The sequence below is a fragment of the Pantherophis guttatus genome, chromosome 1 (assembly GCF_059756535.1).
Source record: "Pantherophis guttatus breed Tessera chromosome 1, ASM5975653v1, whole genome shotgun sequence".
NCBI lineage: Eukaryota > Metazoa > Chordata > Lepidosauria > Squamata > Colubridae > Pantherophis > Pantherophis guttatus.
The window spans coordinates 264,194,115-264,218,731 of record NC_142063.1 but is presented as its reverse complement, the minus strand read 5'-3'; the positions used below and the strand labels follow the sequence as shown (position 1 = coordinate 264,218,731).

At 37.0% G+C, this 24,617-nt stretch overlaps 1 protein-coding gene across 8 annotated transcripts in view; it reads right to left on the bottom strand.

Moving 5' to 3' along the window:
* Positions 1-6,104: 6,104 nt before the first annotated feature.
* The window catches only part of SASH1 (SAM and SH3 domain containing 1), a 569,022-nt gene continuing 550,509 nt past the window's right edge, over positions 6,105-24,617 (bottom strand). For all 8 annotated transcript variants that reach the window (XM_034418982.3, XM_034418987.3, XM_034418988.3 and 5 more), the window contains 8 exons: positions 23,265-23,400; positions 22,311-22,480; positions 20,683-20,892; positions 16,110-16,260; positions 14,746-14,859; positions 12,331-13,415; positions 10,840-10,971; positions 6,105-9,593 (listed from right to left, as the gene is read on the bottom strand). In XM_034418982.3, the coding sequence (XP_034274873.1) occupies positions 9,342-9,593; positions 10,840-10,971; positions 12,331-13,415; positions 14,746-14,859; positions 16,110-16,260; positions 20,683-20,892; positions 22,311-22,480; positions 23,265-23,400 (2,250 nt within the window). In that variant the 3' untranslated portion in view covers positions 6,105-9,341. The remainder of the gene's footprint in view (positions 9,594-10,839; positions 10,972-12,330; positions 13,416-14,745; positions 14,860-16,109; positions 16,261-20,682; positions 20,893-22,310; positions 22,481-23,264; positions 23,401-24,617) is intronic.

Genomic DNA, 24,617 nt, shown 5'->3' with positions numbered 1-24,617 from the left:
GTCATAAAACAGCAGAAACAAGTTTAATTAAACAGCATCATTAAAAGTTAACATTCTGAGGTCTGGGAGAATAAAATATTATTTGTCTGGCACCAAAGAGAATAAAATTATAACCTTACTAAATTGACAGTTTAATTGGAAAAGACATACAAGCAACTTTAAAGCAGTTTGGAAAAGTAAAGATAAACTGGCAAAGATGCCCTCAATTTTAACTTGAGTCTTGGTGTCTGTGCTGTTTCCTCCACAACAGAATAGAAGTGGTTCTGCCAATGCTTTCTCAGTCTAGCCCACAGCCTTGAGATTGTCTAGTGGTCAAAATCCAAATGCTAACAGGTCTGACCCTGTTCCAAAGGTGCTTTTTCAAGAGGCAACTGGACTTTCTTGTTTTTCTTTGAAGATGTTTTGCTTCTCATCCCGGAGGCTTCAGTCAGAGCTGAAGAAGCTGCTTGGATGAGAAGTGAAATGTCTTCAAAGAAAAACAAGAATGCCTAGTTGCCTCTTGAAACAGCACCTTTGGGACAACCATGACCTGGATGACTGAGAATCTCCATAGACAAGTCTGACCTTGCTTAATCTTTGAATCCAAAACTGGTCAAATAGTAACTGAGACTTGAGGACAAGAGTGAGACTAACCCAAGAGAACTGGTGGAGAAGTAGAAGTGGAAAGGACATAACCAACCAGAAAAATAACATGCACAAATGTCCAGTAGAAAGAGGTTGCCGAGCTCACATCATTCACTTGGAGCTTCACCGTTCACAATCCCAGTGAATGCTAATTTAGTTAATTTAAAATGTGCACATGGAGAATTGTTTGGGAGAATGGCAATGTAAACTTAAAAAACTACTCAGAGTTCACTCCCTGAATGTCTGTGGAATTTTCTGCCATATTCCTCCCCCGTATAACAACATTGTTAATTTCTTCCTGGCTGAATTCACCGACTAAAGAAAAGTGGAATTAAGTCATATTTCTAGTAAAGCAGCTATCTATGCTTGTTCAGAAGCTCAGTTCTAAATGTCTCTTTCTCATGATTGCTTTTCCAGAGGTTGTGTTCTGTCTTCTTGGGATTTTGACCCATTTTGCTCTGTTAAGCCTTCATCTGTCAAGCCTAAATACTTGTCCATGGCTTCTGATTTTGATAGCAATCAAGATTTTTTCTTCTCAAGTTACACTTTTATTCTCCTTTCTTTGCTCTTTCTAGAATGGTTTCACTGATTCTTCCTGGTGTCAAATTTAATTCCTGCAGGAATTAAATAGACACTAGTTTTGTTCTGAACCAGCCCTTAGCTAATTTGTGGTGCATTTAGATGTCATCATTCATTGGCTCTTAGTGCAATTATTTTAGTTGTCCTTTACATTCATTAAATCCAACTAAGAATTATCTGGGTGATCTTTTCATTGGATGAAACCATATCAGCAGGTACTTTTTCATAATTGTCAACTAAGGTCATGCTTTAACACAGAATTTAAATAATTCCAACCTGTCAGGATACTATATACCATTATACCATTAGACAACCCATTATCGGTTGGGTCATAGTTTCAGAGCTATTTCCTTATTTAAACAGAGAAACAAAATGACCAAGTGTGGGCCAGTGGTGGGTTGCTACCGGTTTGGTCTGGATCTTGCGAACCAGTAGTAATGGTGGTGGGAGGCTCCGCCCACCCACCCAGACATCATCACGGACGCTTTGTGCATGCACAGAAGCGCACGCATGTTCCCGTTGTGAACTAGTAGCGAAGGTAAGTGGAACCCACCCCTGGTGTGGGCAAAGAACAGTGGGAGTAAGAGTGACTTCCTACTGGCTTCACCATTGAGTTTTCTTGTGGGACTATGACAGGGAACATTGGAAATCTTTCTTTCCTTCCCTCCTTCCTTCCTTCCTTCCTTCCTCCCTCCCTCCCCCTCTCCCCTCAGGTAAATGGCTACTGTTGCCTGGGGGAGGGAATGAGAGATTGCGAGACTAGTTGGGAAACTCATCATGGAATATTAAAAATGAAAATCACATGACTCCAGCAGCAGCAGCCAGTAGCACTGAAAGAGCCACAGATTTCCCAAATTTCATTGCTTCAGGAAGTCACAGTTGCTTGATTTTGGACACATTATGTAAGTTAGCCCATTTGATGACTAGTAAGCCTGGATCAAGCAATGAGGGGGTTAAGTAGGTAACGTTTGCTCACTAATGAAGAAAAATAAGGTATGATAGACATTCTCTTGGGACCAAAGTAAGGGCCTTGTTTCAGGGCCTATGAATGCAATGGTACCGTGTTCATAAAACAGTCAAAAGCAACTTCAAAATGTTAGACCCCACTACTCCTTTAGACTTCAATGGCGCCATCTTTTCATCTTCCCAACTTTTCATAATATACCCATTTATTTGTACCGCATATGTGAGCAAATTTTTGAAGGTTTTGCTCTAGGCACTTGTTGTTTTATTAATTTATTTATACATGCATAGTTATTTTTATGCTTTCTCATTATTTTATTTTATTTTTAAAGAATGCCTATGAGGCATATACGGGGTTTAGAAGTATTTTTTTAAAAAAACAAGATGATCCTGGTGGCTGTGACTGCAGCAAGCCAGTTTCTTGTTTTAATTTATTTTCAATTAAAAGAATGTTTAAGCCAAAATCAAATTGAACAGAGATCTGGTCAGTGCCCTGGGGTGTTTCTGTGAGACTATTAGTTCCCACAAGTCTTCTTGTTTTAATTTACAAAACTTATATCACTGCCTGTCTCATAGAATGAATCTGCTGATGGCTGTCTTATTTGTTTCATGTTCAATCCACTGCAATTTTATAATTTTCACAAAACAAGATTTGCCATTTTATTGAGCAAGAATATTTTAAAAATAGTCTGAAAGAAGTATTTGCTGTGAAATATTCCTTAGGGATATTCTTTTCCAGACAAAATCCACATTTCATTCAACTTTGTCACATCTTGGTTAACTAAGCAGCCATTGGATTGTTTTAACTACCGTATTTTTCGGAGTATAAGACACACCTTTTTCCCTCCTAAAAGGGGGTGAAAATTTAGGTGCGTCTTATACACCGAATGTAGCCCCGCCCACCCACTGGCCCCCACCCTTTGGCCTCTGCTTCGCAGCAGTTACCTCCTTGCAAGCAAATAGCAAGAAAAAACAGCTCCTTTCAGCTTCAGTACAGCCTAATTAGCATAAGTTGATTGGATCGGTCTCCTGACTCTCAGCTGATTTGCTCTCAGCTGTTTTGCGCAGGGCTCTGCTGCTTGCTGCAAAGAGGTAAATTGCTGGAGCAGATTTTTTTCCCCCTTGTGGTAATCAAACTATGCTGAAAACAAAAATGAAAGTAAAGCAGGCTGTTTGCTGTTTGCTGCAACGAAGCAAAATTGCTCAGAGGCAGAGGCAGATTTCTTTTTTTTCTTTTCCTCACCAAAAAAGGTAGGTGCGTCTTATAGTCCGGTGCATCTTATACTTCGAAAAATGCGGTATTTGGAATAGATTGGAAACAGGACAGTCTGGAAACCAAACAGCTGCCAAGAAGATTAGAGTATTAATATTTTGCCATCTCTAAAAATCTGAATTTACTTTTTTATAGCAATTTCTATAGATTCCACATTATCCAAAAAATGTTCATGATGATTATCTGGATTATATCAAAGTTGCTGGAAAGGATCCAAGATCATTAAGGCATTTCCTCACTTCTGTTAGAACACTGGTGTCAAACTCGCAACATCAAGTTGCCGTCATATGACATTTCACGATTTCCACCCCCCTTCTTGGAGCTGCAGTGAGCGTGTCCTGCACATGATGCATTCAAGCCCACGCCAGATTGATACCACGGTGTTAGAATGTTTGTAGATGGCTTTCTGAAAGCAACTTCCTTACTTCTGTATATATTCTTGTAAATCCACAAGTAATTTTGCTTAAATTTTATCAGGCTTATACCATCACAGAAGGAACAGAAAATACGTTCATTTTGACAAGATTCCAAAACTACCTCAGCTGCAGCCTCTTCAGAAGACATAACTCTTCTCTTGTTAAAAGAATATAGGAAAGGATGGACTGTTAAGAGTCATGCTGTTCTTTATTTCTATTTTGTTACTGAAAAGTAGCTTAAATACAGCCTGTGGCTGTATCATAAGTATAACAATGCCTGCAGGGAATGCCCTCTTTCCATTTGCTGGAAAGTTGCCCTCTTGCAGGAATGAACTGCTGAGTCAGGGATGAAGATGGATGACAAACTAACTTTGCAGAGGAAGGACGCTTACAATTTTTGCTGATTTCTCCCTTTTTTTATGATTGATAAAGTTGAGAAGGGGCTGCCTGACAGTTACCTAAATCTGAAAGACAGGTTTGTTTGACTGAAAGTGAGGCTTTTCTAAGAGTCTGTTCTTTAATGATGGAACATCCTACTAGATAGATGGTAATCCCTATCTTATCTTTTACAACTTAATACAGGTGGTCCTTACTGAATGACCACAATTGAAACTGGCAAAAACTTCATCACTAAGCAACTGATATTAAGAAAAACACCACAAAACCACAACAGACTAATGATGTCAGTTCCAGCATCATTAAGAAGAAACACCCACCGTCTTTAAGATAGCACGTGATTGCAATTGGGCAATTTTACTAACAGATTCTCCATTAATTATCAGATGCTGGCTGTGATTGACAAATGTCAATCATGTGATTGTGGGATGCTGTTATAGTAAATGCCCACCAGTTGCAAAATGCTTGAATTTCTATCATGACTGAGGGGATACTACAACAGTTGTAAATTGTAACAGGACTGGTTGTAAAGTTATTTTTTTCAATGTCACTGAAACTTTGTTTATTGAACAGGGCAACCATTTAGTGAGGTCTACCTGTGAAGGCTTTGCTTCATAAAGTTCTTGAAGTTTAATTTTTTAAAATATTTCCTTGAAATTCACTATATTTTATCCATATATTCCGGTTTTACTGTCACATCTTACTTCATTGGAAGCTATCTGCAATCTGTATAAGCATTAAAAGATGATATTATAAATAAGATAAACGTCCCAGGGAAAATTTCAAACTGATAGCAAAATGGCAGTTGATATGTTCAATCTGAGCAGTGTATAAATTAGTACGATCCTAGATAATTGTTAATTGTGGCCCAGTTTTTCCACCATATATTGTATTGTATCTTTGCAAATTTTTGTAATAGCCTTCAGTACTAAAAATTGAAATATATATTTTTATCCTAGGTACTAATACCATTGGGGTGATTTCATGGAATGGAATGATACTGTTTATACTTCATATACATTGTGTAAAATGCACTTTTTCATTGTATTTTTACTAAATACAGAACATTCACTAGCTGCTATATTTAATGCTATGTAAAAGAGCAAAAATATAAACTAAGTCAGTCACTTGAAGCAATAACTATTTAATTTAGTAACATTACCTGACTAAATTAAGCCTGTTTATGGAGATAGTAAGTATCAATTTGGGAAAACAATGCATTTGTTTTTCAATTTGGCAATTTGATGTTGGCTGGGAAATTTTGGAAGTTGAAGTCCGCACATCTTAAAAGTTGCCAAGTTTAAAAAACAGTTATAAATAAAATGATAAGAGAATAGGACCAGACTGAATTTCCAGGGGAGCATCACTTTGAAGCTGTGCTTTGATAATTCCCTCCCCTCAGGACCATAATCTGAAGGATCTCAGATCCCAACTGGTTTAATTTTAATGGATTAAGACCGAATATAATCTTAAAATGGAGTATATACCAATAGATATCCCAGGACACCAAGTATTGAAACGAAGGCTGCAAAATAGGTTTCATAATCAATAACCATTTCACCCCATGGCTGGTAAAATCTTTGTTGGGAAAATATCCAGGAATGATAGCTCCACATCTATCTTCAGAATGCTCTTTCCCAAGTGATCAGTGAAATATACCAATGAATCTCTGTCAGCTGAACTTTTCAGTGGTATATTGTGGCAGCCGCGAGGCCTACATGCCAGATTGCTAAGGAAGACACTTTTCCAACACCTGAAAGCTCTTTCAAACTTAACACTTCTGCAAAATTCTAGTCTTCTTTTGCCTTATCGTTTCCATTTTTATTGCAGCGTGTAAAAGAATGTTAAAAAGATAATATATCAACATGAATTTTATTTTCCTTTGAACAACAGTACATAATTGTAGAATTGTTTTCATACACACAGAAGTCATTTTGTTGCTTCTTTTCTTGATGTAAAACAGCATGGTAATCTTTACACATCTGTAAGATTTTTCCCCCCGTTTTTTTTCTCTTTACACAACTTTCTGCAATGGAAGCAAATTGCAAGAACATATTGATGCTGGTATATTACATCTACTTACATTATTTAAGAACAGTAAATGGGAGAAAAATAAGTTATTTAAATATACAGAAAGTGCAACTTTTGTTAGTTGTTACATAACTTGGTTTTTTTAAAAAATTCCCAAATAAATCGCATTTAGGGGTTTAGTATGGACAAAATATGTGGCTTAAAAATAATACAATACATATGTACAGCTATGACTTGGTGAACTGACCTTTATTGCTGCACTACAGTTTGCATAAATAAGATTAATGAGGAGTTGTGCTCTGATATCTTTATTTACAGCATTACCACTTGCACCCAAAGGCAAATTTATAATTAGAACAATTCTCAGGAGGACTGTGAAGCATGTCTTGCTGCCTCTTTGATTAACTGCTGGTTAAAAACCATCCTCCATTATATTAAAATGGTCCTACCTGTCTGTAGAAGATCAATACAAGAGTCTAGCTTAATGTTAACAGCTTCCAACCTAGGGGGTTCTTCTCTATCATCTAGACTTTCTCTGCAACATGGAAATACTAAATGATTTAACACTTTTTCAGAATCAATATGAATACCACGGAAATGGTCAGCAGTTGCGTTAGTTGTTATACTATAAATAATATGTAATTTCTGTTCATAAGGATTCTGTGTATGTGAAACAAAGGAATAAACAACACATTAAAATTATTTTTAAAAAGTATAAAGCAATATCAACAGAACCAGCATTGGATTTGTGCACTTCTGTTCTCAGTTTAACAATTTATATCCTTCCTAATGAATATACTTCTTGAGATGTATAAAATATTGATTTTTTTTTTTGTCCTTCTGTAATTCTGTAAATGTGAAATCTTAGTGGCATTGTTTATACCCTGACATATTACTGTGGCTGCCTTGCAGGCTGCTTCCACTAAACTGTTTGCGGTAATAATTTTTTTAAAAAATCAACTTCTACAGTATATTACAAATAAATGAGAATTCCAGCTAATCTTACAAGCCTATAACCACACAATCTACATGCGGAGCACATCTCTCTGCATATAAAGTCATCCATTAATTTAATTAAAAAGTAATAAATTTGTACATGAGAAGAAATGTTCACCACACTCCTTTTTTTCCTTTTGTGAGTAGAAATCTTTAATCACTTTTGTGCTTGTCAGAATAAACTAATAAAATAGTGAAGGTTGGAATGGTAAGGTGTTTTTTTTTTAGTAAAATTCCACAAATACCTGATACATTAAAGACAGTAAGAGGAAAAAGATACCTGGTGAGAAAGAGTTCTTGGAAAGGCAGAATTATGCTTTGCAGAAATATTCTTAGCTGAATATTGCATTTTTTTGTAAAACAATTTCTTTTTTAGAGGTAATGCAATGGGAGGCACAAAGAGGTGATGAGAAACTATCTGAAATCAGGCTTCATGGACCCAGGCTTAGACTGAGTCCATTACATCTTCAAACTATTGGGGCATTACTTATCCTGAAAAGCCATTATTATAGCTAATTAGTAGTTAGTAGGTACTACTGGACAATCGAAGTGTCAAACTTATTTGGTATATAATATGCCTGATCATGTACAAAAATAAAGTTTATCTATATTCACAGAAACAAGGAAGAGATTTTACATTGTATAGTTTAATAGTTTTAGTAAACAAGAACATGGTACCACAAAGAAAAAACAAAACAAAACCAGTTTGCTCCAGCAACCCATTCTAGTAAATCATTTCAATATCTAATAATAGACAGATTTAGCTATATTTACAGGAATTATAGCTTGAGAGTTCCCTCCACCCCCAAAATCTCACTGATGTAGAATTCTTTTTCTGATTCTCTAGATGATGAGTGATATTTTGCTTATTCAGCCAGTTAGGTTTTCTTTGGGGCAGACGGGACAACCCATGTACCATTGATATGGTCAGGATACCAAGTCAAAGCTGCAGCAAACCGAACGACAATGCATCACAATACACAAAACTGCAATTAACATGGAAAAGCATTTTATCATATTTATATATATCTATGTACATACAAAAGGCAAAATATCTTTCAGCCTTTTAGTAATGCCAGCAAACATTAACAGCTATAAACATCTTGTTAGCCTGAGAACTAAAGTCTGCAATTTAAAAAACAGCAACTTTACACAAGGAGATGTTGTGAGATATAGGAAATATTTAAAATAAGCTATTGGTAAATTAAAACTGCAACAATGAAATATCTTGTAAATCTGAAGGCTGGTAAGTAAACTGCTCAAAAAGCATTTTAAGGCAAATTAAAACTGGCTGCTAAATAGAACTTTTAAAAATTACTTTTATTCTAAAGAAAGGAGCTTTAAAAAATTGGTAAGTTGCAATGAAGATCAGCTAAAAGGTATAAAATTCAGAACTCTGGCCTAGCTATTGTCAGATGGAAATCTGTGGCCCTCACCTGTTGATCCATGCCTCATCTTCTTTTTATGGGGAAATTCAAAAGCTATATGTTCCTCAACTCTGACCTTCAATTCCACCTTCTAGGAAACTATATTGGGAAGGTAGAGCTTTATTAATATATTTTTATATAAATCGCTGAAATGGAAAGGATGTGAAAGGAACCTCTATTAGAACAGATCTAATCTTTAATACATTTGTTGTGGTTACATTTTCCCTCAGTAGATTATATAAATTTGAATTAAAAATCCTTAATGGTTAGCTACGCTTTAGCCTTTGAATAGAACCAAAGTATCTAGAGATCTACAATTTGCTACCCACTTTCCCCAAAAACTGAAGATGTTTGTGTTGACTTTTCAAGAATGTAGAACTTTTTTGTAATGGCCAAAAGCAAGGCTAAGAGTCTTTAGCAAACGAAAACTATTGCTTGTGCCTTTTCTTTGAGGAAAAACAATTCCTTGTGGACAGCTGATACTAAAGTTTTATATGAAGAGGGATGAAACTTCAGCCTTCTCGAGGACCAGATTTGCCTGTTCACAAAGCTTTTTCTGGGAAAAATAATGATGAAATTGCTTTTAAAAGAAATGATAAGTTTTCCAACAGAAAAAATACTATATTCCAGAATGGGTTAAATTGTCTCTGGGTTCAGAAGTCTCGCTGCTGCTAAAAGCTTGCTTATATGCCTCTCTTCAGTGATGCCAGCCTCATGAAGTGAAGTTTGTGACAGAGAAGGCACTTTACTTAAGTCATTGATTCCTGCAGCTCTGAGAGAGACTGAGTACATTGGGAGGCCAACAGAAACTAGCCAATCAGTTATGGAAGAGATATTTCCAGGTGATACAGGTTTTCGGCAAATTTCAGTGAGGCCACCACTTGGAATCTGTAGCAAAAGAAAAAAAAAACAATTCAAGCTGTTGTTTGGCCTTTTCTCTAACTTGAGGAAAAAGCAACATCAATCTGTTCCATGTAGAAAGAAGCTGCTGTGATTATTGAATTCAATCTGAATACATATTATCTTCATGTGAGAGAATGTGAGAACATATGTCAGTTTTTCCTGTGGAGAAATGGTATAGTGAGAACACTAAATTAATTATTCTTTGAATAATTTTTTTTCAGAGTTCTCTGTGGTGACTTCAGTAATGCGTTCCTTAAATTAAATAATGCATCCAAATTCTTGTACACTTATAGTAACAATAGCACTTAGACTTATATATCATTTCATAGTGCTTTGCAGCCTTCTCTAAGCGGTTTACAGAGTCAGTATATTGCCCTAACAATCTGGGCTCCCATTATACCGATCTTGGAAGGCTCACCTTGAGGCGGTGAGAATCGAACTGCTGGCAGTCAGCAGAATTAGCCAGCAATAGTGCATTCTAACCACTGCACTACCATGGCTCTTAGTAAAGAGTCACCTGGAATTCCACACTAAATAGTTATCTGCTTCTTGCTATCAGCTTCTAACAGTTCCTGCAGAAGCAGCAAGTTAAATAAGAGAAAACATCAAAAAGTTTTTAAAGGCAAGGATGCCAGTGATACATTGGGAACAATTTCTGTGCTGCTTACACAGTGCTGGTAGAGCAGACTGATAGGTAGCATGTAAGCAAAGATTCCACCATCTATCAAGGAAAATGAGATAGCTGTCAGCAACTTTCTCTCAGTCCTTCACTAGTACTGCAGAGGTTGAAGGTTGTCACCACTGCCAAAAAAACAAAATAGGCTAATTTTATATATGAGCAACTTTTTTTTTTTAAATGAAAAGATAAGCGACATCTTTTATTATTCAAACTGTTCAAGGTTTTCCCACTCTACAATTCAAAGTGGCAAAATATCAAAAAGGCTTAAGTTTTTCTTTGCTTTTATCGTTGGCCCTTAAACTTGCCATGGGGATTTAATGCTTATTTTATTTAGTGTATGGCAAATACATGGACTTATAGTAGTTCAAATGTTAATATCCAGTCCACCCAGCCATTCAAGGACAGGGTCTATACTGAAAAAATCAGACATTGGGTTCGGTGTAGGCTCTTGATAGACATTCAGACACAATGTGATGGATAATTTGTTGAGGAGCACCAGAGTCATACTGAGGGGTAGAGACAATGATTTAATGAGATTTAATGCTGACTTACCGCCATGCGGTGCTGCTTTCTCAGCTGCTTCACTCGTACTTGGTCCAGGTTTGTAGCAACATCCTTTTCAGGGTGATCTAAGTCTTCAGCATATCTTTGCACCAAAGGTTCAGGAATCCCGCAACGGCCATGCTGCAGATGTCCAGATGAAAATTCAAGTTATAATGAATTAAGCAAAATTCTATTTAACAAAAATGTTCCTTCTGATATTAAGTAATGGTTCCTTAAGAAATTATAAGAAGTTTAACTTGGCAACTATCTGTTCCATATATTTGCACATCTATATTTATGATTTGATTTCCACCCCCAGTAATTGTACAAGAGTTTTCTGTAAATTACCGGGTAGTAAATCTATTTCTTAAGAATGTTTGTGCAGATTCTCAATCATCCAGGTCATGGTTGTCCCAAAGATGCTTTTCAAAAGAGAGTTGGACTTTCTTGGTTTTTCAGATCTTTCAGAACTGAAGAAACTTCTTGGATATAAAGCAAAATGTTTTCAAAGAAAAACCAAGAAAATACAGTTGTTTTTTGAAAAGCACCTTTGGGTATTCCTTAAGAAGCCTTAAAGATCACTGCCATTATCTATTGCTCTCCAAGTGTATTTCCCATAATTTCCACGCAGACTTGTATTACAAGTGTTAAACTCAAAAAACATTTGAAAGGCATACTATTGTGGGAGGTTGAGGAGAACATTGGTGTAAAGGGGCTCGACAAACAAAATCAAAGCAAGCAGACTTTTAAAAAACAGACTTCAGTATGCACTCAACTTTATCATGAAAATTGATGGATCTAAGATGTCCCTGGAAAGCCAGTCTGGTGCAGTAGTTAAGGCATCAAACTATAAACTGAGAGACTGAGAGTTCTAGTCCCACCATAGGCCCAGAGCCAGGTGGGTGACCTTGAGACAATCATTCTCTCTCAGCCTTATGAAGCAGGCAAGGGCAAAACACTTCTGCAATTTTGCCAAGAAACAGCAGGAACGTGTCCTGGTAGTAATTAGGGATCAAAACTGATTTGAAGATACCAGAAAAGGAATGTTCCTAACTTTGCTTCATTTAGCCTGTTCCAAGCAATATACAAGATACGATTTGTTGCTTTGATAAAGGCTAAATTTATATATTCATACATAAATAGTGGCCTTTATTGGTAGGTCATTATGTGCTGCCATACAGATGATATTCACTATATGAAAACTACATAAAAGTTCGGATTTGCAACTTTTGTTACATTTTTAACATACAGTATTTACAACACTGATAATTACTAATATTCAAAATGAAAACCTTTTAGCAGAACAGTGAAAATTGTTTAGTATAGTATATAGCTCTGCCAAATGGCTTACTATACTCACTGCTGGAACAGAGTATATCTTTATGATTACTAAAATGCATAGATGCATTTGGGGTATGATACAAGATATTCTAAAGGTGAAAAAAATTGAAAAGGTATTCCAAAGAATTGACATTAGGAAAATTTAAATTTTTCTGGCACCTTATCAGAATAGGGTTCCTCTGTAAGATCAATATCTTCAGATTGCAGCTTATTTTCTATCAACATTTCAAGATCCAGTCCTCTATTACAGGATATTTTCCTTACTGAAGAAGGATCTAGTTTTAACACATGTTGCTGGACACTAGCTGTTTCTGGAAGGTCGGACAACCAAGGAGGCCTTATGCTGGAAGGACTTTTGGGTTCCTGATCAGGAAATGTTCTGCACGCAGTCAGTTCATGGGAACTGGAGGAACCCTGTAGGGTAACTTTTTTTGCTGGCAAAGACGGAACATCTGAGCAAGAAAGAGTTGAGGGGAGATGACAGTGTCCATTAGAAATGCGTTCTCTGTTTTTTTTCGCAGGGACTGGCGGTGGCTGTGAAGACGCTTTGGGTAGCATTTTTGCCTCACTCACATCCTTCTGATCAGTTTCCACATTTTCTTTGGAGATAGAAGTATTAGCTCTTCCAAGATTATGGGTGCTTTTTTTACAACTTTCAAAAGGAGTCCAGGTCATACCATAGGACAGGGAAGCTGCCCGAGCATCACAGTTCTCGGGCAAACGCTGAGGGAACATTCTTGTAGAAGGCATGGTTGCTGACAAGTGGAATTCCTTTCTCTTCCCCTTAAGGGCATCAACAACCTCTTTTCTTTGATTAGCCAACAACAGTTTTATCATCTGCCCACCACCTTCAGACTCAGTTGATTTTTTTGATGAATCCAGAGGTAAAGTATCCACTGATTTTATACTACCAGTGCCAATATTTCCATGAAGGTCTCCGAGAGAATGGGATCTTGGCCACATCGGCATATTTGGGGCTCTTTCTAAAACTTCCCAGCTTCGGCAGACACCAACTGGCAAACTTCTACCTTTCTTCTTGAGATCCATAGCTGCTGGCAGCTTGAGACGGTTTTTGGAAATTGGATGCACACAGCTGAACTGGGTTTTCTTTTCTTGTTGATAAGCTTCCGTTGATTTCATTAAGGGTAAATTTGGAAAATTCGCCAGTGGGTTTCTGTGGAAATCCTTAAAATGATATTCACTGGCTAATTTTGAGGGCAGGAGACAAGGCTGCCGTATTTTAGCTGAAACAAAATGAAATAAAGTTTAGAAAAGAAGTAGGTTTTTGAAAGAAATCGGCATCTGCTTCCTCCTTGCCTCCAGGGATACCCACGCTTTATTATTTATCTATGCTGTATATGTAGAAAAACAAAATTCTGAGGAATATGTGACCCGTACAGAAGAAGTTTGTCCAGGTTCTAAGTTTTAAATAACAATCGGAACAGCAGTATATGAAAAGGGGCAATTTAATCCTTTCTTCCCCCAGTTCATTTGACATTTCCCAACAGAAATTATTTTCTCAGGAGAGAATTTTTGATTCCTCAGCTGGAAGTTCCTCAGAGTTAAGAGATCTGGAGACACAGGCAAATGAAACAAGACTCCTGCACTCGATACAACTTCTGCTCAATCATTCTAAAGCCACATGAATGGATGCAATAAATGTATTTATCTGGACTGTAGAAAAGGAAGAAATGGCAAAAATAGCTTGAAACACATCACTGAAATGCCCCCTTGTATCTTAAATGGTAAGCCCTGTTAACACTTTCTATGTAATATTGTGGATATTCTGATTCAAACAGATCCCTGGCAAATATTATGCGCCAACATGATTTTAGGTAAACCTAGAATATTTGCTTCGCTATATTATGCCATCCACTTCTTGTGCTGAAGTCTGTTCTTCAGAAAGATGCGTGTTCCATTTACAAAGGCTGAAAGAAGCTGTGATCACTGGGATAGTGCACAGCAGGTGCTTCTCACTTTGCAGGCTGTCAGTGCTTCATCCTACTTGACATGCTGCAGTTTACATAAAAGGCTCCAGTAGGAGCTCAGCAACACAACCCTTTGAGCCAAGAAGGATGCCACGTGCATACCAAGTAAAGAAACCATTCGCTAGAAAACAGTCTCCCCCCCCCACCCCCAAGGCTCTGAATAATTTCCTCAATCTATTGTAAGCAGATGAGTTAAATCTTCATCTGAAGCACTTCCTCATTATGCTTTTGTGCTAGTGGAGCAACTTCATTCAACACAGCTTGCATGCAGGAAAGGGGTGGAATCCTTTATACTACAGGAATATTAAAAAAGCAACTACCAAAAACAAAGCTGAAAAATGAGTGCTCTATAGACACTGCAGGGAAAGGGTCTGTTCAGAGAGCCTTGGAAAAGTGTGCAAGCCCCAGAATTTAGTGTGTCTCCACTAATCAGGTCTGCAACCATTGTTTTGTTAGACAATGAAAGCAGTGCCCAAGTCGCCACTAAAAGAAATTCTGTAAGTGCTGTTCCTGGAAACAGAATCTGCTGTTCCTTTAGAAGCTAATGAATTAGGCATGCAATTCAAATGAGTACAGCTGAGATTACCATTCTCCAGGTTTTCACTGCTTTCGTAGCAGCCTGAATCCCGGGGAGAACATCCACTGAGGTCTTGGCCATCTACAAGGAGTTTCTCCTGAGAGCCCGACTGGTCACTATTACCTTGAGTAAGAACAGTAATGGCAAAACTAAGAAAGTGGCATTTACATAGATTGAAAACGCTTCTCAGTTTCTCTTTTAGATCAAGCAACATGCAAAACAACTTAGGTTTTAAATCAGGGGTAAAATGCTCCCGGTTCGGACTGGATCGCCAGATCCGGTAGGCGGGTGGTTCGGAGAACCGGTAGCAAAAATCCCTGCCCCCCCTCCATGCCCAGCTGAGCCGCATGATCATCAGAGCCTTTTAAAAAAAATTTAAAAGCATTTTTTCTACAACCTCTTCAGCAGAAAAAATGCTTTTAAAAGTAAAAAACTAAAAGCCTCGGATGATCGAAGAGGTTGTAAATAAAATGCTTTTAAAAGCCTCTGACGATCCCAGCTGAGTTGCCAGATTGACAGAGGCTTTTAAAGAAAAAAACCCTCTGCCGATCAGGCAACTCAGCTGGGATCGTCAAGAGCCTTTTAAAAGCATTTTTTACAACCTCTTCGCCGATGAGGTTGTAGAAAAAATGGTTTTAAAAGTAAAAAAAAAAAAGTTGGCCACGCCCACCCAGTCACATTAACCCCACCACCAAGCCACACCCACAGAACCGGTAGTAACAAATTTTAGATTTCACCACTGTTTTAAATAAATGCTAGAGATACTTGCTTAAAAATACTCGAGAAGCCAATGAGAAAGAAGAGAGAAGACTAAGAAATGTTAGCTATCATCGTTAAGCAGTTTTGTGTAATATAGTCAGTGCTGGGCATGTTTGGAAATATAACATTCAAGGTCTTCAAAAAAAAAAGTCTTCACAGAATTTCTCAGTCTTTCCACACTGAAGGAAAGCATTCAGGAGACTGGAAAAACAATCCTCCTTCTCTGTGCTTCCTATGGACAAGGTGCTTCTGCTCATGCTATTGCTACATAACTATACCAATGCAAATTAAATTGAAAAACTAGGGACAGCGTATTTGCAGGTGCTAATGGGGACAACTGGGAATTATTTTCCAGCCTAGAATATATTTGGGTCAGAGAAGCATCTCTGTGGGCTTCTTCTTGGATGATCTTTACAATCCTGCCTTGGCAGGTTCTCTAGTTATGAGGCACCTTACACTCCATGGAAATTTCCCAATGCACAGTGACTTATGAACCGTTTATGATTATTCTACATTCTCTCTAGCTCCCTGCAAGCCATGATTTTAGACTCTCCAAACTCCCAAGTAGGTAACATCCTTAGCTGTGCACTGAAAAAGGAGAAGATCTATCTCACTGTCATATTCTTGCAGGAGCTCCACTGCCGTCAAGAGAACAGCTCGGTGCTCTGGATCTCGAATGTTGAGCTCATCCAAATCTTCTTCCTCCAGGAGCTTGAAGGTATCTAAGTCTTCATAACCATTGAACAGAAAGGTTGGCATGTGCTCCTGTGTCAAAGAGAGATGCTACTTTCAAATTCTGTATATTTCACAAGGTTGGTTTTTTTTTTTTGTTTCTAATTGGTGGATGCTGACTACTATATTTAATTTTTGATTTATATGCCGCCCTTCTCCGAAGACTCAGGGCGGCTTACAATGTGCTCAGCAATATTATAACTGATTTGTAAGTATACACAGAACATTTTGAATCATACCATTTTAGGTGCTTTAAAAACAATATGCAGTAATATAGGTTAACATATCCATAGTCTTTCCTTTATTTCTCTCTCAAGCAAAACAGATTTCCACTTCCTTCTGACTGCAGTGGATTTTACATTCTGTATTCCCTATAAAAATTCCTCTGCAACTCAGCTGTCACACACTTCAGTGCCAATGTGAAATTTTCCCTCACTGATGTGCCACATTGGCAGGTAGTCCATCTGATGAAAGAATATGCATGGGGTGAAGTGACTAAGAAGTTAATCTGTTAACTCCTTGAGTTCTTTATTCAAGATATAATGGAGACTGTGTGATTCCAACTTGAAATAAAGCCTTTACTGGCTTTCTGAAGTAATAGTTAAAAAAAACCCTGATGGCAGCTAGTATCATGAATACAAATATTTCTTCCATTTATGCCCTCCCCAAATCATGAATCCCTGATGTGAATATTCTTGCACTCTTCACCCTTTATCCCGCACCCCCCTTCTATCCTGGTCCATTGCTTCCTCTTTGGTTCTAAATTTATCTGAAATATAACCATTTTGTGCCATACACTGGTGGCTTGCAATATTTAAAATATATATATCTTGCTGCATACCAAGAAAAAGCTTTTATTTGCATTTTGCCTTTCTCTGAGGCAGCACTTTCAATTCCTGAACTGAAGCTTAGCCAGAAGTAATTCTCACCAAAGAATGTTGTTCTCAGTATTACCCAAAAATCACAGGGTTATCTGGAAGTTCTGACTCAATTAATGAAATTTGCTTAATTATCAAGTTTCTTTATCATTGGCACTAGGCTACCCAGCACTGTTGTGGGTTGCCATACATTTTTTCCAGGAAATGCCTACTATTCCATAAGCCCTTTCATTTTAAAAAAAATAGTACTTAATGATAGACTTACTATATTATTTATTCATACTGAATGAAGATGAGTGTGGTTTCAAAATAGCAAGAAAATGAATGTGGTTTTAAAATTGGAGAAAAAAATATCAATGATGTCCTATACTGATCACGCTATGATAGCTGAAAATGCAAATAAAATCTAGTAGTGAAAATCAAGAAGAAGAGTGAGAAAATGGAACTAAGTTTAACAATAAAGCCCAAGGTAATGGCAACTGGTACAACCAGCCTTAGAACTGACAATGAAAATATTATAGCTTCTCCCTTTTAAGACCAACTAACAACAGTTGAAAGGGCAGTAGTCAAGAAACAGATCTCAGATTAGATTTCATAGAGTAACAATGAAGGCCTTGAGAAAAAAAAAATCAGGTGTTTATTCCTACAAAGACCAGAATAGTGCAAGCAATGGTTTTCCCTCTGACATTCTATAAAAACAAAAGTTGAAGTCAGGATAGACATCTTCAATATTGGAGAAGAAACCTTAGAAAACCAGCGATAGCTAAGAAAACAAGCCAATGGATCATTGAATAAATTACTTGAGATTCAGATTATCATATTTTGGATGTATTATGCAAAAATCTGGTTTTCTGAAAAATTTAGCAAAGATGGAAGGAAAGAGAAGAAGATAAATGAACTCAGTCACAGTGGTGATGTATACACTATTGGAAAATCTGAAGGATCAAGTTGGAGATGAATTCTTGGAGAAAAGTCTATGTACAGGTAGTTCTCAGCTTATAACTGAGCCCGTAATTACACTCATAATTCGCAATGGTTAAAAAGCAGATTACCATGCAACTGCACCTGATTTTACTATCTTTTGTGGTCATTAAGTGAATGCCTCAGTCATAAAACGAATGCCACACAATTGTTAAGTGAACCTATTATTCAGTTTTCCTGCTAGAAATCAGAAGTAAATGCTGGTTTCAGGCAAAAACATAGTAAATGATGGTCATGTAACCACAGGATGTTGCCATAAATGGCGGCCAGTTACTGAGCACTCAAAATGTGTTTATGTGACTTCGGGGATGGTGTCTATTGGAACTTTGAATCTGGTCATGAGTAACTTTTCCAGAGTCTGACATAACTTTAAATGATTGCTAAGAGACAGGCCATAAGCTGAGGATTACCTGTATGTGATTGCTAAGAGTCAACAGCAACTTGACCGCACAGTCAAATACATTAACTCTTCCTTCATTGGAAGCAGACATCACAGCACATGCTTTAGTTACATGCAAATATTGTATGCAGAGAGGGTTCAGCTAGTCTTTTCTAAAAACCAATGAAAGTTTGAAAGCCTATCCAGTGAGGTCAAAAACAAATACATCAATTTTTTTATTTAAACATCATGCATAATATGCTCCTATTTATTTGAAATATGAAAAAAAAAATATCTTTGCATTTCCTCCTCATTTTAACTTTTGACTGAATAAAATCTATAAGAAGAAATGAAGAGACATTTGTTGCACACGAAGAGTAGTCCATCTTTTATGAAGAATTACATTTCAAGGATGGTAATGAGCAGAAGAAAAAATGATGGTAGCCTGGGCATGTTCCACCTGAATGTGTTTTAGTTAGGGCAAGATTGCTGAGATACCTCTAGAGTGAGATAGTTGCACATATTATAGCTCGGAATGGAGACTATGGATTTATTTTAGACAGCTGCTGTAATAAAAAACATCTTTCTTGCCAGAAGCCCAGCTGTTAGCAATTGCTCTCTTCTATTCAAGTAGCTTTACTGGCAATAAAAAAAATGTAAGAGGGCTTTGGGGAGACAGGTAACAGCTTCTCAAAAAAGTTTGCTTTTCCTTCACTGCTCCACAGTTGGATTATTGTCTCATTGATGTTGGAATTCTTTTTTCAAAAGGCCTACTATCTCTTTCCTTAGACATTTGATCCTTGCCAATGGCTATAATGTTTTAATATCTCCTGAATTCTTCTTGCTTTCACTCTCCTGTAAACCTTTGTTTTGTTTAATGATTTGTCTTTCTTTCTTTCTTTACAGACAAAATTTTAGCTGTGATTACATTTTAATGATGTTTGGGGGAGCCACACTTGATTACAGAAAAAGTCTGAGACCGAGTCCATCTATCCATCCTTGCTGAGCAGACGGAATTATTCATTGAATAGCTTAATTTATTCCTGGCTCTTTCAGAGTCTTAACATCAAACAGAATTTAAACAAAACAAAGGCAGAGCAGGTATAATAAATCTTTCTAGAAAAGTAAATTAAAAACTATGCATCAATAACTGTTTCTGTAAACAAAACTGTGACAAATAGCTTATCAAGCAATTTAGGAGAGAAAACAAATGGAATTATTGACAATATAAAATAACAAGTATACTATATACTAAGAAAACACAATATGTGATCACAGAACATCTGTAGAGATTTAACCACAGGGAGTATTATCCACTAAATTGGGTACATTATTCCTGCTGTGGAATTGAGAATCCAATAATCTAAAATCAGCTTGCTTTTAAAAAGTTACTCCACTTTAATAGCAGAGCATGAAAAGGATAAAAAGAAGTAAGTTTGTCAACTCCATCTGAAAATAAGCATGAAGCAAAACAAATTAAAAAATGTTTAATAAATAAAATCCATAAGAGGCTTAATTATCTGGAATTGATAATTTCAGTGTTAGGTAATGAGGGGACTGAGGAGGAAAACAAGAATACTGGAAATGGATCATCAGCTATTCAAATAATTTCTAGAGCTACGGTTACATTATCTAGAGAATCAACTGCTGGCATGAAATGGGTTGCACCTCGTAAGGTTTGGTAAAAAAGGATTGGAATTTGGCTGAAACACATTGAGCCTATTGGGGAGAGCTTTAAATTGAACCCACTGGGAGTTGGCAAGTAAAACCCTTAAGTAAAGCTTCAGATCAAGCTTTCTGCACTCTGAAAAGAATGAGGAACACTTTTTTACCTGGGCTATTAAACTAGTATAAATTAATGATTAGACTACAGGAAATAAAGAAGATGAGCTTTAGTACAGGAAGACAAATCTGATTTAATAGGTATAATGTAGACTGGGTGGGTTGGCTTCCATGACAGGTATACAACAATTCAATTTGTTCAAAACAAAAGCAATAGAAGAGGAGTTTAAAATGTTCACATATGCTCAAAAATTCACACGTGGGAGTGAGTAAATTTCCTCTGGATATTTTGATCCAAAATTCCAACAATCCTTTGTCACACACCTGGCTACCTGAAGCTGATAACTACTGAAGGATAATCATCCTTGCCTACATAGAGAGCAAACGAGCCTTTCTTATAAGACCCAAGAAATAGGGAAAAAAAATGAAATTAACCTTTAAATTGATGCGATCAAGGAGATCCTCAACAGATTTGGGTTGCTGTAATCTTCCTTTTCGGCGCCTCCTTGTGGGCCTTTTGGGCTTTTCTTCCTCTTCATTTAACACATCCACATAGATGAATTTGAAAGTACCAACTTTATTGTTCAGAAGCCCCATCCAGGTACCCATGGGAGGCTTGCTAATTATATCAATAATATCACCCTTCTGTAGTTGAGAAAATAAAGAATACATCTAAGGGATCTACTAAATCAATCCAGATAGCCCCTATTGTACACATAGAGAAAAAAAATGAAACTACGCCAATAAAAGGACGGCTCAATTATTTTTTCTTTACATAAAGAGACTTCACAGGTCACCTCTTAATTCTGTAGCATTTAAACAACATAAACAACATCTCTGTGTTTTTTGTTTTTTTTTTAAAACCATCTGTATAGATTTTTTAAAAATTATCTTCGGCATGCGTCTTCATGACTAAGTATTTACACGGGAAAAATTTATATCTGAAAATATTTTTTGTCAAAAGTATAAATGGAACTAAAATCACCTGTCACTATTGGCTCAATTTTTGACCCACACTTGTGTTCCTGCCTTTTACAGGATCTTTTCTATAAAAATAAATACTTGGGTTGGTTGACTTTTCCAGCCTGAATGAAGAGTCATATAATCAATTATCCAGAAAAAAGTGAAGGAGAGAGAATATGAATGAATCAGAACAGGTATTTGAGGGACTGCCTTACTCTCATTGTTTGAACGTATCCCATTAGGTCAGGTGAGAAGGATATGTTCAAGGACCCATCAGTCAGGGATTGCATCTAATGGGATCCTGGATGTGTAGCTTTTCTGTGGCTGCATCTGTACTCTGGAACACCATACCATCCAAGGCTTGGTTAAACCTGACACTGCTCACCTTTAAGAAAGCACTGAAGACCTAGCTATTTTACTGAACATTGGGGGAGGGAAGGGGGGGGGGTCAAGAACCCACAATGTTGGTGTATGGTGGTTTTGGGGCCACCTTGTACTGTAGTTGGTCTAGATGTGCATTGTTATATTGTATTTATACTGTATTTTAAAATTTTCATTACCCACTCAGAGTTTTATTAGGGAGATGGGCAGCCATATAAAACCACTTGAAGAAAGAAAGAAATGCACTTTACATTACAACAAAGTAGTTTCATAAGAGCCGCAGTGGTGCAGTGGTTAGAGTGCAGTACTGCAGGCTACTTCTGCTGATCACCAGTTGCCAGCAGTTTGGCAGATCGAATCTCACCAGGCTCAAGGTTGACTCAGCCTTCCATCCTTCTGAGGTGGGTAAAATGAGGACCCAGATTGTTGGGGGCTATATGTTGACTCTATAAACTGCTTAGAGAGGGCTATAAAGCACTATGAAGCAGTATATAAGTCTAAGTGCTATTGCTATAACCATTTTAAAAATAGTCAGATAATGATTTTAAAGCTGCTGTTCAACATTTGTAAAAATGAGAAACTAGTGTATCAAGGAGCTTTGGATAGATAGGCCTTTCTACGAAATCTTAGGTCCAACTATGGAACATTTGGAGAACATTCAGTACCTTTTTAAGCAATATCCCTTAATTCAAATTTGTTGGTTAGTTCATGAAAAGTACCTTGAGTTTAAGAGAATCCGTATCATAAGGGCTGGGGGTAAAGTCAGTGTGAACCCTGGCACGACCACAGAAAGGCCCTCGGTATGCAAGCTCCTCATCATCACCATCCTCAGACTTGACGCTCTCTCTATTGCTGGTTGAAGAGTCAGTTGTGCTTACTGTCTGCCCACCTATTTGTGCAGGAAAAAAGGTAAAAAAGTAAAGGAACTGCAAAAGATAACAAGCAGATCTCAATATGTGTAATCCCATAAGATGTCAAGAACATTCCTCTGGCACTAGTCTAACACCACCATTCTAGGTGTGATTAGAACAGCAAACACAATAGATCTTATAGCTTCTTGCTTCTTTAATGGCAATTTTAGCATCTAATCTGATGCTGATCTGATTAGCTCACCAGAGATTCATTAATTTGTTTATTTAAATTCATTTATCAAAATTCTACACCCCCTATCTCACCTAAGCGACTCTGGGTGGTTTACAAATCTATTTGGTGTGGCTGCTCTTACTTTAGCACAACTTCTGCTTCTCCCCAAACCTTAACGCAGATCCTAGTCTTCAATTGAGCCCCCTACTACTTCGTAAATGAAAAGCCACAAAACCCCGTCTGATAATAATCCCTACTATCTATGACAGTCAATTTGGTCCAGTGGTAAAGGCACCAGGCTAGAATATGAGCCAGTGAGTTCTAATCCCACCTTAAGTAGAAAGCCAGCTGGGTAACCTTGGGCCAATCACTTTTCCTCAGCCCTAGGAAGGAGGCAATGGCAAACCACTTAAAAAAAACCCTTGAAATAATTAACTCCAACAATAGATGCAGCTAAACATGGGGCAAAGAAGAATGGATGAAGGCAGTGAATATGAACAAAGTATTAGCATCTGGTCTAGGCCATGTTTCCTTAGGTTGAGATTTTTACATCTAAATTGAGCATAGCTGACTTTATATACATTACTTACTCATGGAGCTTTGACCGCTGAGGGAACTTCGCAAACTTTCTACTGAACCACCAGCTTTCAACTTTGGTTTATCCAAAGTATCGGTATCTGGCTGTGGTGCCTGAAGAGACTCTGGCCTTACATCCAAATTGGGTTCCTGAAAGACAAAAACCTCACCATTAATATTAAATTTCCCATGTACTCAAACTATTGGTTTGTGTGGTTTTAAAATTCTGCTGTACCCTAGAATTCATTGCTATGGATCTGGCGTCAACTAAGATGCAAAAAGCAGCAATTATCTATCATTTCCTTTTTTACCTCTTGTAAGCTAAAAAGAAACAGTAAATGACAAGAAAGCAGTGTTCCTGAATCATGAGACGATCAGGATAAGGGTCACACAGAAAACGATATCTGAAGAGAACCTAAACCCAGCTATTTTCCTATAGCTGAAGGAAACCTCTTCCTAATTTGCACACAGGTTTTTCATCTCTACAAAAAGTTACCTTGTGATAAGTGAACCTAACAGGTCAATGTGTTCAGCACATTTGAACAATTCAGAATTGTGTTCTATTTTGCACTTGAGATTCCCACATTTCTAATGTGTGTTGTCTAATCTATTGTTTTAAGATAGAGGTATAGGATTTAATCTAGATTTTTCTTTCAAATTTGAAGGGTTTCCTAGTCCAAGACTATTTTCAGTTTCCTTTAGAAAATATTTCATTTAATGTACTTTATACATGTTCAATATTAACTAAATGGTTGATGAAGTAACAAAAGTATTATTATTTGGAGTAAATAATCAAAAGCGTTATTGTGGTGGAATGAATGAATGTTAGTCTAGTACCGCAATTTGGTTTTGAAAATGGTAAACCAACCAAAAATTCTTTACATGAAAAATAATGTGCATTTCTCATCTTCATTTATTCAGTTAGATACCAAAATAGATCCAAAAGGATGTGAACAGTAATTTTTGAACCAATCTGCATTTAGAAGAGTATTTAGTGTGTGGATATGGGGGTGCGTGTACATTTTAAAAAGCAGAAGGTATTGATAGAAGGTGTTAAAAATAATGTTGTAGACTACTCTAGAATACCCGCAGCAAAGAATTAAAGAAACCTGCTGATATCAAGAATTGCTGGCTATTCTACTGACATGCAATCACAAACCATCTGATGAAGCCTATTATTTGTGTAGTGCAGTGTCATCAGGAAATATCTTCCCACAAATCAAGCAACTCTCCAGAGAAAACCAAAGCCACAAACCTTTAGTTAGAAAGTGACTTCTGTTTTTCCGAAGATCTATCTTTCTTATATTTTAAATAATTTTGCTCCATTAATTTGGAAGACCTATTTGTACATTCTTACTAGAGAAGTA